The sequence below is a fragment of the Carlito syrichta genome, unplaced genomic scaffold, assembly GCF_000164805.1.
Source record: "Carlito syrichta isolate Samal-C Ts95f unplaced genomic scaffold, Tarsius_syrichta-2.0.1 Scaffold99398, whole genome shotgun sequence".
In the NCBI taxonomy this organism is placed as follows: Eukaryota; Metazoa; Chordata; class Mammalia; order Primates; family Tarsiidae; genus Carlito; species Carlito syrichta.
The window spans coordinates 247,077-265,254 of NW_007043494.1; the positions used below are offsets into that span (position 1 = coordinate 247,077).

At 49.6% G+C, this 18,178-nt stretch overlaps 1 protein-coding gene across 1 annotated transcript in view; it reads left to right on the plus strand.

Moving 5' to 3' along the window:
• Window positions 1-227: 227 nt before the first annotated feature.
• Window positions 228-18,178, plus strand: part of CAPRIN1 (cell cycle associated protein 1) — a 36,554-nt gene continuing 18,603 nt past the window's right edge. The window contains exons 1-5 of the mRNA XM_008063800.1: window positions 228-291; window positions 11,432-11,494; window positions 11,603-11,689; window positions 17,080-17,318; window positions 17,405-17,487. Coding sequence (XP_008061991.1) covers window positions 11,459-11,494; window positions 11,603-11,689; window positions 17,080-17,318; window positions 17,405-17,487 — 445 coding nt within the window. The 5' untranslated portion in view covers window positions 228-291; window positions 11,432-11,458. The remainder of the gene's footprint in view (window positions 292-11,431; window positions 11,495-11,602; window positions 11,690-17,079; window positions 17,319-17,404; window positions 17,488-18,178) is intronic.

Below are 18,178 nucleotides of genomic sequence, written 5' to 3' on the forward strand. Positions count from 1 at the left end.
CGCGGGTGCGGCCGCCGCCCGGGGCTGCTCTGGGTGGCTCCTGGCTGGCGTCGCGGCGGTCGGAGACGGGCGGGAGGAGACCGGGTGGCTTTTGGGCCCGAGTTGCGGACTGATGCTGCGTGCGGGGGATTCAGGCACCCGGCTGGGCCTGGTACTCTGTCTCGTCTTCACTCCGTTTCGTGGACACTTCGTTTACTGGGCACTGCGGGACGCGCCAGTCTCGGGGTTTCCAGCTTCTTGCTCATCCTTTGTTCGAGAGACAGATGCGTCTTGTGGCGAGCCACCGGAACAGTAGGTTTCTCTGCTCAGCGAGTAGCTGCGTGTCTCAGGTGTGGAGCACCTGCGTTCGAGTGCAGGCTGGACGGAGCCGCCCGGGCCAGGGTCCTCTGCGGCTGCCGGGAGGGTGTGCTTTTGCTGCCGCTTTGAACTTGAGACGAACCTGGGTGTCTTTTAAAGTCTTCTCGATGCCGTGAGCAAGCCTGGCCGCCTGGCTGATGCCTGACTTCTGATTTCAGGGTTTCTAAGGAATCGCTTTTCTTCTAGGTTGGCAGTCAGAACGTAAATATTCGTGCCGCCGTATTTTAAGTGTAGACGTTTACGTTAGTGAGCGAAAAGTGGCTCTTCAGAGGGGCCAGTATCAAGCCCGGTGCTGACTGACAGCCGTTCGTTGAGTGGGGAGGTGGCCTTGGGGTCCAGGGTTCAGCTGCATCCGGAGAGAATTGGATCCAGCCTGTGCACCACGGCCGGGCGCTCAGTGTCTGCGCCGTGGCCTTCCTCCCGGTAGTTGCGGAAAAGAAAGCACTGTCACAATTCCCACTCGGCAAATGCTGAAAGGCGGCCTTGTCCGTGATGGAGATTTAACGGACTGTACAAAGCAGCCGGGGTAGTTGGCATCATGTGTTTCTGCCTCTGTTTTCCCTGCTAGGTAGCCGGAAGAGGTCAAGTTACAGCTGGGGGAGGCTTTGCCAGTTGCCAGTCGCCGCTACCTGCTTGTGAGGTTGTGCTGGCGTTGTGCCTGAATTGCTGTTGAAGTTGTGTCTTTTGCTTTTTGAGAAACTTGGGGCATTAGGGTTTTCCCTTAACTTAAGCACATCTGGTTTTTAGTTTAAATTCTTTTTATATCCAGATGATTTACTGCATGAGAGGGCTTAGCTGGTTTGCTCTTGAATGTGGGTGAGCATTTTAGATGTACTTGAAGCAGGATTTACTTTACAAATCAGTTTTGATTTCCTCTTTGGGAGCACAACTGCCTTGCTGTTTTCTTCAATCTATTTAGGAACTCGTATTTGAGCTGTATTTCAGTTTTGGACTGTTCTCATGGGAACCTCTGGATCAAAATGCTTCTTCCTGTGGGTTCTTTTAAAATCAAGTATCCTGACAAAAGTTACTTATAGAATGTAGCATGACTTAAATTGAGAGAGAATCGAAGTAATTCTGTTGTATTTCATTTTAGGTTGTTCATTTTCTAATAATTGGAGCCCTTAGTGAACATGGCTTGAGAGAAGGTACCTTCCACGGGGGAACCCAGCCAGACGGCTCCGTGGCCTTTTTTTTTTTTTTTTTTTAGTTGGAGTCTCACTGTCACCTGCCCAGGCTGGAGTGCAATGGCACACTTATGACCCACCGCAGCCTCAATCTGCTAGTCTCGAGCGATCCTTCCGACTCAGCCTTTCAAGTAGCTGGAGCCATAGGTGCATGCCACCACGCCCGGCTATAATTTTGTAATTTATTGCCAAGTTACTTGGACTGATCTTGAACCCCTGGGTTCAGGCATCCTCTCGCCTCTGCCTCCCAGAGTGCTGGGATTACAGGCATGAGCCACCATGCCTAGCTCAGTGGCTTTTGAAACTTGGGTTTATAAAGACTTCGTGAATGTTGTCTTCGTCGTGGCTCACTCCCAGCACTTTGGGAGGCCAAGGCCAGGAAGCTAGCTTGAGCCCAGGAGTTCGAGGCCAGCCTGGGCAACATAGTGAGACCCTGTCTCTACAAAAATATGAAAATATTTGCTGGGTGTGGTGGTGGTTGCCTGTGACCCCAGCTACTTGGGAGACTGAGGCAGGAGGATTGCCTGAGCAGCCCAGGAGGTTGAGGCTGTGGTGAGCCATGACTGTGTCACTCCACTCAGCCAGGGTAACAGTATGAGACCTTGACTCAAGAAGCAAAACTAAAAAACAAAAAAAAAAGCAACTGCATGAATGTTTAGCAAAGAGAAGAAATACAGTTATGATCAAGAGAATCAAGTATAAAACTCCATTTAGAGTCTTTTGTCTACAGGTGACACTGAGTCAGTGATTACCTGCCTTGTTTTCTTTCTTTGTTTTTTTTGAGTTGGAGTCTCACTCTCCCAGGCTGAGGACAGTGGCACGCTCCTGGCCACTGCAGCCTTGACCTGCTGGACTCAGGCAGTCCTTCCACCTCAGCCTTCCAAGGAGCTGGAACTACAGACACGCACCACCTTGCCCGGCTAATTTTTTAAATTATCATTTATTGTAGAGATGAGGTCTTGCCACATTGCCCAGGCTAGTCTCAAACCCATGGGCTCAGGCAATCCTCTCACCTCGGCCTCTCAAAGTGCTGGGATTGCAGGTGTGAGCCACTGTGCCGGCCACCTGCATCGCTTTCTTCACCCAGAACTGGGCCCTGGACTGTGTGAGACAGTTTGAAACCAAGTCCTGATTTTTTCTGGAGAGAGAGCTCATTTGGCATTGTTAGATGTAATCAGTTTTGATGTCGAATAAAGGATAGATCATATTTAAAATAAAGGATGTTTTATATAGATCATATTTAAACTTTCACATTCTTTGTGAGTAGAATGGGTTTAGACTCTAGTGACTCTGGCAGGTGAAAGATTAATCAGTGTTCACTGGCTTCAAGTGTAAAACAGTCCAACAGCTTTTTAACTAGCTTGCCACCAAAATCCCCCCCCAGCAGTGTGGTGTTTTTATTCTCCTCCCTAAAGATTCTGCACTTCCTGTCTTTGCAGTTAATATTCCAAAAAGGGATGTTGTCTGTGAGGGCAGCATTTCTTTCTAGAGCATTCCACTGTGCCTCTACTTGGAATTTTCAGTTGCACAGAACTTCCGTGTTGAGTGAAATACAAGCCTTGACCATGGTGTAAGTGAACTCTTTTCTTGAGGCTGTTACTGACACTTCCTTGAGTGGAGGAGCTCAGTGGGTGAATGTCCCCATTGGTGGCGAGGGCGCTTCTCTCTGGAGCAGGGCCCGGGTCTGTATCTGCATTCACCTTGCTCCAAAAAGCTGTCGTGCTCACCGTTTCCCTCTGCCTGCCTGTGTGTTTGTGAAACATGGGGAAGTATTTAAACCGAGAATGCCCTGAGTTCCCCACTCCACATGGTGGGTTCCTTTTGCTGGGGTGAGATGGAGCCTAAGTTGCCATGATGGGAACAGCTTGATATCACCTGGCCAAGTCACTTTACTCTTGATCCTTCCCACGTGGCAGGTGTTGTAAGGGGGACACGTGTTGTACGGCTTGCAGATGAAGCATGTGATTGACTAATTTTAAGTGATTAGTCTCTTAGTTTATGGCAGGGCTGGATGACTACTGGTCTACTGCTGTTTCATCTATAAGTTTAAAAGGTTAAACTTGCAGCAACTTTGTCACAGTTATAATCTTATGACATACAGTTATAAAATCTAAGAGGTTTTTTTAGAGCTTAAAATCACCTTAGAATTTAGTCAAATTCATTTTACAGATGAGGAACTTTTTTTTTTGAGTGGAAGTCTCACTCTGTCACCCAGGCTGGAGCGCAGGGGCACACTCACAGCCACCACAGCCTCGGCTTGCTGGGCTCAGGGAATCCTTTTGCTTCGGCCTTCCAAATAGCTGGAACTACGGGCGTGCACCACCAAGCCCAGCTCATTTTTTTTTTTTTTTTTTACTGTAGAGGTGAGGTCTCGCCATGTTACCCAGGTTAGTCTCAAACCTGTGGGCTGAGGCAGTCTTCTCACCTCTGCCTCCCAAAGTGCTGGGATTATAGGTGGAGCCACTGTGCCTGGTCCAAAGCCTTAATTTTAATTAGAGTTTTTTTACTTTAAAAAGCTGAATGCAAAAGAAAAAGCTTTTCACTTCTTTATTGTTAAATTGTTATTGATGTCTTACAGTTAAAATGTGTGCCTGCAGCTTGGCCAGGTAATGGGGCCCTGAGGGTAACAGGAAGGTGAGGTTCGCCCCCCCACCCGGTCTCATGGGGACGTCCACATCATTGTAATTTAGTGACCTTTTTTTGTTTAAGTAGGGACAGGGTCTTGCTGTGTCACCCAGGCTGGTCTCAAACTCCTGGGCTCAAGTGATCCTCCTGCCTCAGCCACCCAAAGTGCTGGGGTTACAGGTGTGAGCCACCGTGGCCCGCTGAAAGCAACTTTAAAGCGTAAAGCCAGAAGTTTTTCTTCCTGCTTAGGCAAGCCCAGATGCACAGTTGTCCGTCTACGTGTGTGGGATGCTGTAGACCGGGGGACTTGTGGGATGCCTTTCCAACAGTGGGGGGCGGCCGACGGCTGTGTGACACCCTTCCCCTGACTTCTTTTTTTTTTTTTTTTTTTTTTTTGAGTTGGAGTCTCACTCTGTCGCCCAGACTGGAGTGCAGTGGCCGCTGCCGGCCACCGCAGCCTCTACCTGCCGGGCTCCGGCGATCCTTCCGCCTCAGCCTTCCGAGTAGCTGGAATTACAGGCATGCGCTACCACGCCCGGTTAATTTTTTTGATTTATTGTAGAGATGAGGTCTCGCTGCCCAGGTGGGTCTCGAACCCGCGGGCTCAAGCAATCCACTCACCTCAGCCTCCCAAAGGCGCGGGATTACAGGCTGAGCCACCGAGCCCAGCTCCCCTGACTTCTTTGCCAGCCCCTGGACGTTTGGCGGTGTGGGCTCCTTTTCCGGGGAGAGGCTGGCGTGAGGCATGGGGAGAGGAGCAAGAGGGAAGCCTGGTGGGGTTGAGCTGCTGGCCTGGGCTCTTCCTTCCCAAGGCTCTGCTGGGAGCACTTTGCCGGGAGCACAGTGCGAGTAGAAGAGACTGGGCTGGGCCCCTTGGAGGCCAGGCTCCTGAGGGAGGAAAACGCTTAGCCGCGCAGCTGCAGGGCTCAGTGTCCCAGTGACTGTGAGCCAGGTCGTGGCATAGAAAGGCTTGTGGCGTCATCCCCAAAACCATGTTGAAATGGATTAATCCGCTGGAGGGAGGCGGAAACGCTTTCTGTACAGAGCAGTGTTTTGCTTGACTGTGTGGTGTTTTTTCTTGCAATGGACTTTTCCCTGGAAGGTTTTCTTTTCTTTCTCCAGATGGGCAGAGTTGATGAGTAGGCAGGTGGAATGGATGGGCTTCGGGGGCAGGTGCACTTTCACAACAGGAAACGGGCCTCATTCTCCAGAAAAGTGACCAGAGAGGTGATGAGTTGGTCTTGGCGCTGCTGTGTCAGCATTGATCGGGCCCAGGGAGGACCAGGCCACGTCCGTCTGGAGCCCTTGCTTCCTTCTGGCTCTGCAGCTGTGTTGGCTGCTGTCGTGGTGGGTCAGTCTTGGTGCATCGCCTTGGTCTGCACTGTCTGCTGAAGCCCACAGGACAGGTTTTCCACTGGTGCTGAGCGGAAGCCATGGGAGTAGGGAGGAACAGTGGAATGACGCCACGTGTGCTGGCACATCTGGCTCTGAGGAGTCGGCTCAGAAAGCTCGGTGAGTGACAGGGTAGGGAGTGACAGGGTAGGGGGTGTGCGGAAGGCCACTGGGGAGGGAGCCGGGGTCGTGAGCTGTGGCGAGCTGCTTTCATTTTGAAAAGGAGGAAATTCGACCAACTGGTTGTCCTTCGAGGCTTTCTGTTGCTAGTCCAAATGCTGACATTCACCCAAGTTGGATCATCAGGTAGGTGCTCTCACTCCTGGGGCTTCGGCTCACAGTGCAGGATGTGACGAAAGTGCTGCTTGTGAGGGGAGGGAGAAACCCTGAAGTGTTCAGATGCTAAATGGGTCTTGCCTTGTGCAGTCGTTACTGAGCTAAATCGTCTTCTGAGCTGGTCCAGAAACCCAGCCCCTGCAGGTTCGTTGAGTTGTTTGAAACTGAACCTTTAAGTAGATCGAGGCTGACGTAATGGTTTCTGAAGTTACAAGTTATATCATCTGCTTGATTCAGAATATTTCTTATTTCCAGGTTCTGTGGGCTTGCTGTTACAGGGCAGTTACAGGCAGGTGGCCTAGCCGAGTGCGTCTCAAACAAGCATGCATCGGAGTACCCCAGAGGCTTTGTAAATGCAGATTGCTGGGCCTGAGACTGCATTTCTGACAGGTTTCCAGCTGTTGCTTCTATTGCTGGCTTGGGGCCCACACTTGGAGAATCACCGACCTAGGCCAGCACGGGGTCTCTGCTGTCTGGGAACCTGATTGCACAGAACAGGGAACGGAGGCCCTTCCGGCCTGGATCCCACAGCCGTGAGTCCTGTGCACGGGGTGGCCGGAAGAGCCTGTGTGAGATGGTAAAGGGGAAAGCTAGTCCCGCGAAAGGTCCGAGGTCCATTGTCATTCTGCAGTTGATTAGTAAGCCCCATGGTTTCCTGAGGTGTGTGCCTTTCTCAGGAACTGGGACCGGACTCGGGGTCCCGCTTGCTTGAGGCTTGGGCGAGGACAGGACATAGGGTATTTATGATGGCAGTTCAGAAAGGGTTCACAGCCAGAGGAGAATGCGTGTTAGGCTAGGGGGAGGCCTTTTTAGAAATTATTAGCATTAGAAAACTTTTATGGAAGACCTGTAGCTTCTGAACATTTGACTTCCTGCATGTTTGGGTTAGATAATAAACCCACTGGATATAAGAAGCTGTGTCCAAGGAACTATGATCTGCTCTTTGAAAATCTTGTTAATGTAAAAAAGTTTTGTTTTGTAGAGATGGGTTCTTGCCGTGTTGTCCAGGTTAGTCTTGAGCTCCTGGGCTCCAGCAGTCCTCTTGCCTCAGTCTCCCAGAGTGCTGGGATTACAGGCTTGAGCTGTTGAGACTCGCCTTGTTCCAGATTTCTGAGTTTGTCTGCCTGAGCCTTAGACACTTGTGTCCTTGCCATTGTCTGCTCACGTCTTGGGCATTAGTGGCGGTCTCTGCCTCTACATCGCTGTGGTCTGGAAAACCTGGAACATGTCAGCGATAACAACATCAAAGTGAGTAGGGGGCTGAGCTTAGTAAAGCGCATGGCCTCTGTGTGGCCACGCAGAGTCCCTTGCATACCCTCACTGCGGACGGGACGTGCGCTCACGGCTGCTGGGCGAGAGGCTGGCTTCGCAGTGGCTGTTCTCCTTGCTTCCAATTTTCCTCAAATCTTGCTCCGGTTACCGCTGGGTGATAGATGAGTCCCAGACTCCTGGCTAAAGCACAGGTTCTGCCTGCAAGGATTCAAACAGGATGCGCTGCAGGGTTGGGGTTGCTGTGACTCCTGGGTCCTTGGGTGGGAAGACAGAGACCCGTTCGTGCATGTCTGTCGCTGGGGCTGAGGTGGTGTGAGCACTGGATGCCGGTGGAGCTCTTTGGCGAGACCAACTCGGCACGGCTTCCTTGCGGCGTTGCGACCCAGGGGCTGTGCACCGGGGCTGACTCAGGGCTGAAGCACACGTGTCTAGGCATCAGCAGACAGGGTGGAGGTGCGCCCGCCGAGGAGGTCACACTGCATCTTCACGCTCTTGGCTGAGAGCTCCCTCAGGTACTGAGGCAGGCAATGGGGACTTGGTCCTGATGGGGGTGCTCCAGGCCACACTGTGGAGTCGTTTGTGGGGCCGCAGACTTTGTAGCCAGCCATCTTTGAGAAATGCAGTTTGCCGTAGTGCTGGGGCTGACGGGTGTTAAATCTGTCACTGTGGGGACAAGGGGAGGTTTTCCACTGCGGGTACCTGTCCTGCTGAAGGAGCCTGTGGGCTCACTCTCAAGGATCGCCACCGGCCAGCGACTTCTGCCAGGGTCCTGGAATTGCCCTTCTTGGCACTGCTTACACAGCATGCAGTTCTAGTTGGGTTTTTTTTTTTGTTTGTTTTGTTTGTTTGTTTGTTTTGGAGTTGGAGTCTCACTCTGTTGCCCCGACTGGAGTGCAGTGGCTGCTCCGGGCCACTGCAGCCTCTACCTGCTGGGCTCCGGCGATCCTTCCGCCTCAGCCTTCTGAGTAGAGGAACTACAGGTGCGCGCTACCACACCCGGCTCATTTTGATTTATTGTAGAGATGGGTCTTGCCAAGTTGCCCAGGCGGGTCTCGAACCCGCAGGCTCAGGCAGTCCATTCACCTCAGCCTCCCAAAGAAAGACGCAGTATTACAGGCTGAGCCACGGAGCCCGGCTTCTAGCTGGTTTTGTTATGCAAACTATATGTTCATCGTACAGCATTTAAGTACATAAAAGAAGCAAAAGGAAAACATTTCATTTTACCACTCAGGTGCCACTTTCACCTTTTTTGTTACCTTCACATACTTATTTCCATGTATACAGTATTTTTTAGGAATTCGGTTTCACCTCCATTTTGGTTGGGTGTATAAACTGTCCCATGGGGGACAGTACACTTCCTGGGTATTAACTTCTAGGTTTAGCCACAATTTTCTTGAAAAATGCATGGTACCACAGGAAGATGGGGGTGATGGCAATGCCAAGCATACATGCTCAAGGAGTTCTTTGCCTGGCACCAAGTCATTGCTTCAGCATGGGCTACAGGCCCGTCTATCTGCATATTTTCTGTTGTCTGTAGACTTTTTTGAGTCGGAGTCTCTGTCACCCAGGCAGGAGTGCAGTGGCACACTCATGGCCACCGCAGCCTCGATCTGCTGGGCTCTGGTCATCCTTCAGCCTCAGTGTTCCAAGGAGCTGGAACCACAGGCATATGCCACCACGCTCGGCTAATTTTTTTTTGATTTATTGTAGAGACAAGGTCTTGTCATGTTGCTCAGGCTGGTCTTGAACCCTTGAACTCAGGCAGTCCTCTTACCTCGGCCTCCCAAAGTGCTGGAAATACAGGTGTGAGCCACCATGCTCAGCTGTTGTCTGCAGATTTTTAAAAAGTGGAGTTCTGATTATAATGCTTTGTTTTAGAATATACTAAGTCATGAATTAAAAGTAAGTCTTTGTGTTTTTGTTTATTTTTTTAAGTAGGCGTCTCACTCTATTGCCCAGGCTAGAGTGCAGTGGCACGCTCATGGCTACCATGGCCTTATCCTGCTGGGTTCAGGCAGTCCTTCCATCTCAGCCTTCCAAGTAACTGGAACCACAGGTGTGCATCACCATGCCCAGATAATTTTGTGATCTGTTTTAGAGATGAGGTCTTGCCAAGTTGCCCAGGCTGGTTTCGAACCCCCGGACTCAGGTAATCCTGTCTTTTCCATCTCCCAGAGTGCTGGAATTACAGGCGTGAGCCACTGCAAGTGTTTTTGTTTCTCAAAAGAAAAAATGGGCTACCTTCTTTGAGAAGAGAAGGTCTGTTGATCCTTATAGAGTTCTGAGATAGTTGGGAACATCTTTTGCACCTGGGGTGGGACCCGCCTGATCAGTGCAGAAAACTTTGTTTTCAGTCAGTAGACTTAAGTTCTGTGCCTGTTTGGATTGTGTGAAATAGTACATCTAAGAATAAAATTGTCGACTTTTATTGTCCTTTAGTGTTTTGTTGATTGTTTTGGCTTTATTTACCTCTGTTGTAACTAAGGAATTGTGATAGGCTTTTCAATTTAGTGTAGAATGGCTAAGCAAATTGACATGTTTCCGGTACAAAGAAAATGGATCATTTGACCTAAAAACCTTATTACCATTGCTTTTAAACTTGTTTCTGTGCCTCAAAATGCCCTTATTAGAACTTTACTTTGACTTGGTTTCCTAGTTGATTTTATCATTGTTGAGGGTGTAAGGATGTGTGTGTGTGTCTGTCTCTCTCTCTCTCTCTGTGTGTGTGTGTGTGTGTGTGTGTGTGTGTGTGTGTGTGTATGTAATCTTAAATATTTTCCCCATAATGTGGATTTCTACTTATTCCTGATCCTTTAAAACCCATACAATAATAGCAATCTTTGACTCTATTAATTATTAGAATATCCTTTCTTTGGACCTTATCCACGTGAATTTTTGAGGAGGTGGAGAGAGAGGTAGGGACCAAAATTTTACACTTTGTCTGGGCCAGGTGCGGTGGCTCACGTCTGTAATCCCAGCAGGAGTCTTGCTTGAGCCAGGAGTTCAAGACAGCCTGGGCAACATAGACTTCCTCTCCACCCACCTACCCACCTCCCCTCTACACACAAAGGAGCTAGGCTTGGTGGTGTGTGCCTGTAGTCCCAGCTACTTAGAAGGCTGTGACAGAAGGATTGCCTGAGCCCGGGAGTTGGAGGGTATGGAGCCGTGATCACACCATTGCTGTCCAACCTGGATGACAGAGTGAGACTCTAATTCAATAAATAGCTAAATGAATGAATGACCAAATGAACAAATAAACACCAGCCTGGGTGATACAATGACACTCTGACTTAAGTAAAGAAGTATGTATGTATGTCTGATATGCTCACTTGGGTATGAGTAGGATCTTAACCAAATTGTAGTCCTTACCCCTATGGTAGGACCCAAATGCCCGGCCCATCTGACACTCAGTTCTGAGTCTTCTAAAGGGCAAGCGGTGTTGTGTCAGGGTTTACAATACAGAATTTGATATTTAGCAGTGGCTCTAAAAGTGTACTTAAGGCAAAATTTCCCTACCCAAGAAAAATGAAGACTTATTTCCACATCAAAACTTGTTCTCTGACTGGGCTCAGCAGCTCAGCCTGTAATCCCAGCGCTTTGGGAGTTCGAGGCAAGTGGATTGCCTGAGCCTGCGGGTTCGAGACCATACTGGGCAACTTGGCGAGACCTCGTCTCTACAATTAAAACAAAAACCAAGACCTGTCCTCTGATAGAGCAGATCTATCTAGTCATAATCACGAAAGTCTGGAAGCAACCCAGATATGTTCTGCAGCTGAACAGATAAGCAAACTGTGGTATACATTTATACAGTGGAATACTACTCAACAGTAAAAAGGAAAGATACATTTAAGTCATGAATGAACCACAAAAGTGTTTTGCTTAGTGGCAGAAGCCAGACACAAAAGACTATATACGGTATGTTGCATTTATGTGACACTCTGCTAAAGCTAAAACTTTAAGGATGGATCTGGTGAGTAGTTGTCAGTGGCCAAAGGGTGGAGGTCAAGGGACTGGGGACTTTGAGGGTGTGCACGTGTTCTGAATCCTGATTCACGAGACTGTCCACATTTTTAAAAGTTGGATCAAGCTGTATACTTAAGAGGGCTAAATTATACCCCCAATAAGCCTAACTTAGAATATATTTAAGGCACAATTTGAAACAAGCTTTGAGGGGTGTGTGGGTTTTGTTGTTTTACATGCTTATGCTGGTATATACCTTCCATGTGGAATATAATTCTTTTTTTTTCTTTTTTTTAATGTAGGGTAAGCTTGATGATTACCAGGAACGAATGAACAAAGGGGAAAGGCTTAACCAAGATCAGCTGGTAAAGATGTTACATTTTTAAGATTTTATACTCACTGCTTTAAATAAGAAAATAAACTTTGTGGTTCTTTGTGTTTTCAGTGATGCTGGGTTTCTTCTACCATTTTAGGATGCCGTGTCTAAGTACCAGGAAGTCACAAATAACTTGGAGTTTGCAAAGGAGTTACAGAGGAGCTTCATGGCATTAAGTCAAGACGTAAGTAAAAGATAACATGTATGTTTATGAGTAATAAAAATAGGGTTAGTGGATAATTTTGTTTCTTCGCGTTTTAGTCCTTCCATTACTGTTGATAGGTTCTCTGCAAAGTGAGACAATTAGATCCAGTTATATCTCAGATGTTTTCCAGTTCCATCAAGTTTCATGTAACACGTAATGTCTTTCAAATGAACTGAGGTTGAAGCCAGAAACTGTGACCTGCACCTGTGGTCCCAGCTACTAGGGAGGCTGAGGTCAGGAGTTCATGGCTGCAGTGCATATGATCACATCTGTGAATAGTCACCATGTTTCAGCCTGGGCAACATAGTGAGATCCTGTCTCTAAAAATAAAGAATAAAAACAGGACTGAGTTTGAGATAATAGTAACTACCCTAAAGATCTTCTCATTGCTTTAAAGCATGAGCTGGGTAAACACATGGCAGCATGGTCAGCATTTGTTTTCCATATCTTCCTTTGTGCTTAAGACCGTCCACAATTTCATGAACTGTCAGAAAATTGAGAGGCCTGTCTCTCTAATGGCAGTCCTGCTCTGCGTGGGATCCTGTGGGGTGTGGCCGACTGAGGCTACATTGCTCGTGTCAACTCTTGGTGCAGCGGAATGGGTGGAGTTTTCCCAGATAGCTTTTGCTGTGATAGGAGCTTTTGGTAATAGGACAGAAACAACATACAGTCAAGAGTCAAATAATTTGTTTAAATCAGAACATGGAAGCTTCTGAGTAAGTTTCGGTGTATTTGGAGAAGATTAGTCGTTCTGAACTGCAGCCTTGCCCTGCGCGGCCGTGTTTGCTCAGCTGCGGGCCATGGGCACAGCGGTTGTCTCCTGAGGATACAGGGCCGTGTTTTTACTCTACCTCTTCTATGTTTGGATACAAAGATACGCATCACTGTGTTTGAGCCGCCTGCAGTACTCAGCATAGGTGTGGGCTGCACCATTTGTAGCCTGGGAGCTGTGGGCTGCACCACAGCGCCTTGGTGTGTGGTGGGCCGCGCTGTCCAGCCTTGTAGGGGCACATCCTAATGGCCACACTGGGACAGCGTTGTCTCGCGGTGTGTTTCTCATGTCTCTGTTGTTGAGCAGTTCACGGCTGTATAAGGCTGCCTCTGATTTGGTGAAGTGAAGCAACGGTTTACTGTATGATGAAAGACAAGGATTAGGAGATCTGATTCTAGAAGCTAACTGTCTGCTTTGAACCCTAATTCTGCCGCTTTTACTTGGTAGCTGACTGGGATGAGTTACTGGATTTCTGTGTTCCTGTGTTAGTCAAGGTTTTCCAGAGAAACGGAACCAACAGGGTAGAAGGAGGTTGAGGGGGAGAGGGACGGTCAGTAGAGCCTCAGTTTTCCACTCTGTAAAATGGTGATAATTCTCCTTGCTCACTGTGCTTAGAACAGTATTTGGTGCATAATTAATATTTTTCAAGCACTTAGGATTAAGGAAAATGTTGATAATTTGCCTGAAAACAGAAAAGAAACTGAGTTACACCCAGTGCCTTCGTCATCTTAGTGCTGTTCTCACAGAGCACTTGAGACTGGTTTATAAAGAACAGAGATTTACTTATTGCCAACTGTAGGCTGAGGAGCCCTGGATCAGGGCACTGGCCTCCGGCCTTCTCTTGTCCTCCTGTGGTGGAAGCCTTAAGGGCCAGGCAGAGCAAGCCACCCCTGCAGGCATAGTGACATGAGTCCATTCCGGAGGGGAGGGGACCCAGGAAGCCCTGCCTCCCAGCAATTGTGCACTGGGAGGTTAAGTTTTCAACACTTGGATTTGTGGGGATACATGCAAGCTGTAGCACCCAGCTAGGGATTTATTCCACTTGGCTTGATAGTCCCAGCCCAGTTTCTTTCTTTTGGGAGTTGGGGTCTCACTCCATCCCCCAGGCTGGTGTGTAGTGGTGTCGTCATGGCTCACTGCAGCCTCCACCTCTTGGGTATAGGCGATCCTTTGGCCGCAGCCTCCTGAATAGCGGGGACTGCTATACTGTGATGCCTGGCTGATTTTTAAAAATTTCTTCTCACCTGGGCTCGGTGGCTCAGCCTGTAATCCCGCGCCTTTGGGAGGCTGAGGTGAGTGGATTGCCTGAGCCCGTGGGTTCGAGACCCACCTGGGCAACTTGGCGAGACCTCGTCTCTACAATAAATCAAAAAGTTAGCCGGGCGTGGTAGCACGCGCCTGTAGTTCCAGCTACTTGGAAGGCTGAGGCGGAAGGATCGCCGGAGCCCAGCAGGTCGAGGCTGCGGTGGCCGGGAGCGGCCACTGCACTCCAGTCTGGGCAACTGAGTGAGACTCCAACTCAAAAAAATTTCTTCTCTTTTATAGAGACAAGGTCTCGCCTGTTGTCCAGGCTGCTCTTGAACTCCTGAGCGCAAGCACTCCTTCTGCCTTGGCTTCCCAAAGTGCTGGGATGACAGGCCTGAGCCACTGCATCTGTCCTCCAGTTTCTTTCTTTACAACATGGGCAGTAGAAGCAGGATTGCCACACAGGGTAGTACCACTCCTGCTTCTGAGGGTTCTGTCACTTAAAAAAAATTTTTAAATTTTTGGGTCGGAGTCTCACACTTTTACCTGGGCTGGAGTACAGTGGCGTGCTCATGGCCACCGCAACCTCGACTTACTGGGCTTAGGTGATCCTTCTACCTCAGCCTTTCAAGTAGCTGCATCCACAGGTATGCACCACCACACCTGGCTAATTTTTTGATTCATTGTAGAAGTGAGATCTCACCAAGTTGCCCAGGCTAGTCTTGAACCCGTGAACTCAGGCAATCCTCTCGCCTCTGCCTCCCAAAATGCTTGGATTACAGACAAGTGTCACCATACCTGGGTTATTTATTTTTTTTATTTCTTGTACAGATGGGTCTTGCCAAGTTGCCCAGGCTGGTTTTGAACCCTTGTACTCAGGCAATCCTCTTGCCTCCACCTCCCAAAGTGCTGAGATTATACACGTGAGCCAACATGCCTGGTTGCTTCTGTCTCTTTAAATGAAAATACCTGTGTCCTTTTTATGTCTGTTTTGTCACATTGGTATCCTCAGGACTTTCTCTGAACTTTAACTTCCTTGGCGTCGTGTGTGTGTGTGTGTGTGTGTGTAGCTCTGGTCCTCCATGACTTCCATGATTCCTGAGCTTCTCTGGTTCTAGCTCCTTCTGCCCGGCTCCACCCTGCCCTTGCTCGACTTCTGGTCTTGTTGCACCTGGAGGAGCTTTCCTCTGACCTTGTTTCTTTTGCTTTCACTTTCCATCCGGCCTCTCTTCCTTGCCTTTTGCCTCCAGCCACATTTGGAGACCTGCCCTTTGCCATGACTCCAGATTGCCAGGTTCATTCGTGTTCTTGAATGTCACCTCCTCGGGAGCTTCTTGGGCGCCCTGCTCGGAGGATTCTCAGCGCTTGGCTCGTGCTGGCTTTGCTTGCACCATCTGCTGCCTGCTCTGCGGCCCTAGTAGATTGGCCATGCGGTGGCCACATCGTTTAGCTCAGGCTCCTGCCTTCTGCTGTCAGCGTAGGCCTCACGTGCCTTCTTGCCTCAGTTCATCCTCGTGCGTTCCGGGAGGTGACACAGTGGGAAGGAAGACATTGCCCTGGCTCTTGGGTAGACTGACCTCTCTGTGGCCCCAAGCTGGTGCTAGATACAAGAAAGGAAGAGAGAAATTTTAGAATGGGGTGTGGCTAATGCCTTCTCTCTTCAGCCTTTCCAGAGAAGGAAAAATAATATGGGAAAGATACACTCATATTTACCTTGATCTGTCTTGTGCTGCCACTTTTTCTTTCTCTGTCAGTGTCATCTTACTTAGAGAAACAGGCTGGGTGCGATGGCTCAGCCTGTAATCCCAGCAACTCTGGGAGGCCAAGGCCAGAGGCATTGCTTGAGCCCAGGAGTTTGAGACCAGCATGAGCATCATAGCGAGACCTCATCTCTACAAGAAAAAAAATCAAAAGAGGTAGCTAGCCTTGGTGGTATGCCCCTGTAGTCCCAGCTACTCAGGAGGCTGAGATGGAAGGATTGCTTGAGCCAAGGAGGTTGAGGCTGCAGTGAGCCATAATCATACCATTGCACTCCAGCCGGGATGAAAGACTGAGATCCTGACTCAGGAAAGGAAAGAAAGCCAGGTCTACCATCGTCGTGGTTTAAGTGTGTAGGAATGCCTCTCTAAGACAGTGAATTGTCTGGGGTCTGGCTGGGGGCACTGGTGAGTGTGGCATCTCCCATGAATCAGTACTGTCAGTTACTCCGAGCTAGACCTGCATCACTGCTCCACCAAGGACTTACAGGCAGGTAGGGTCTTTATGCTGCTGTGGTTAAGTTTCTTCTTTTTTGAGTTGGAGTCTCATTCTGTTGCCTAGGCTGGAATGCGTTGGCACTCTCACGGCCACTGCAGCCTCGACCTGCTGGGCTCAGGCGGTCGATCCTTCTGCCTCAGCCTTCCAAGTAGCTGGAACTACAGGCATGTGCCACCATGCCCAGCTAATTTTTTGATTTGTTGTAGAGACTAAGTCTCGCCAAGTTGCCCAGGCTGGTCTCAAACCCATAGACTCTGGCAGTCCTCTCACCTTGGCCTCCCAAAGTACTGGGATTATAGACGTGAGCCACCCATCCCAGCTGGATTTCTTTTTTAATTTGTCCAGGCCTTTGGTTCTAATTTTGATACTCTTTATTATGGGCAGTTTCTCTATAGTTGCTACATTTTGGAAATTTCAAATTTTTAGACTCATGGAAAGTTACAAGCATATATACAAAAATAAAAGATATGAAGGACCACTTTTTTATCGTATTATTTTTTTTGAGTCAAGGTTTCTCCTTGTCATCCAGGCTGGAGTGCAGTGGTGCCATCATGGCTTACCCCAACCTCTACCTCCAGGGCTCAGGCGATCCTCCCATCTCAACCTACTGAGTAGCTGGGACTATAGGCGTCTGCCACTATGCCTGGCTAATTTTTAAAATTTTCTGTAGAGACTTGGTCTTACTCTGTTGCCCTGGGCTCAGGCAGTCCTCCCGCCTAGGCCTCCTAGAGTGCTGGGACTACAGGCCACCGGGCCAGCCTAGTGAACCGCTCTCTTGGTACCCGCACCCAGCAGAATTTGAGTTACTGCCTCTTGAGCAGTTCTGTCTCAGTCAACCGCCTCCAGTTCCTTGTACCCCCTTGTCCTCCAGATGATTTTGTAGCAAATTTCAAATACATTGTTTCATCAGTAGCTCTGAATTTCTAACTGTTTAAACCAAGTGATGCTTCAACTACATTTGTAAATCCGGAGCCATTCCTTTGTGCATTGAGGCACATGGAGCTTGCTGGGTGAGACTGTCCTGCTGACACTGGATCTGAAGTGGATTGAACTGAGCTCTGCACAGCTCATTTTGGTGTCTGGTATTCTTTGGCAGATCCAGAAGACAATCAAGAAGACGGCACGTCGGGAGCAGCTCATGAGAGAAGAGGCTGAGCAGAAGCGTTTGAAGACTGTCCTGGAGCTGCAGTACGTCCTGGATAAGCTGGGGGACGAGGAGGTGCGCGGCGACCTGAGGCAGGGCCCGAGCGGGGTGCCCATCTTGTGTGAGGAGGAACTGTCCCTGCTGGATGACTTCTACAAGCTGGTGGACCCGGAGCGGGACATGAGTTTGCGGTAGCGTGGCTTTTGTCTGGGGGCTTGTGGGCGTCCGCGGGTACCCCTTCGAGGCCACTGACATGCGGCTTCTCTGTCGCCCTCAGGCTGAGCGAGCAGTACGAGCACGCCTCCATGCACCTGTGGGACCTGCTGGAGGGCAAGGAGAAGGCTGTGTGCGGGACCACTTGTGAGTGTCACCCGCCGTCTGGGCCGCAGCCCGCGGGTCCCTGTCTGGGAGCAGCATGCCTGCGGAGAGGCATGGGGTGCCGGGGCAGGCTGCCTCTCTGTAGCTCGAGTTTGGGCGTGTCTGTGGGTGATAGGCACCTTCCTGCACCAGCCACCAACACCCCAGCTCTGCGACACGACTGGCCCGACCGAGTGCGCTTTTGCGGGCTGGGCCTGTGTGTGACGGCGGCACCGGCTGACAGCAGAGTTACAAGGGCCTCCATGGGCCTCCTCATGGCAGGGGCGCCTCATTCATGCTGCTTGCAGTCACGGCCACGGCCTTCGTTTGCTTTGGCGTCTGCTACTTCAGGGAATGCGTTTTTTGCTGTGCTTAGAATATGCTGATGCCAGGTCCAGTTTCCACACGGGAGTTCCTTTTTCTCTCACACGCAGCTGTGTGCTGACTTTTTAGAAAAGGCTGTTTAAGTTTCAGTAAATTAGGAATTTTCAGTTTTATCCCCTTATTAAGTCAGGGAGTAACTTGTTTGCTGTTTATTTTATTTTTTATTTTTTGAGTTGGAGTCTCACTCTGTCGCCCAGACTGGAGTGCAGTGGCTGCTCCCGGCCACCGCAGCCTCGACCTGCTGGGCTCCGGCGATCCTTCCGCCTCAGCCTTCTGAGTAACTGGAATTACAGGCATGTGCTACCATGCC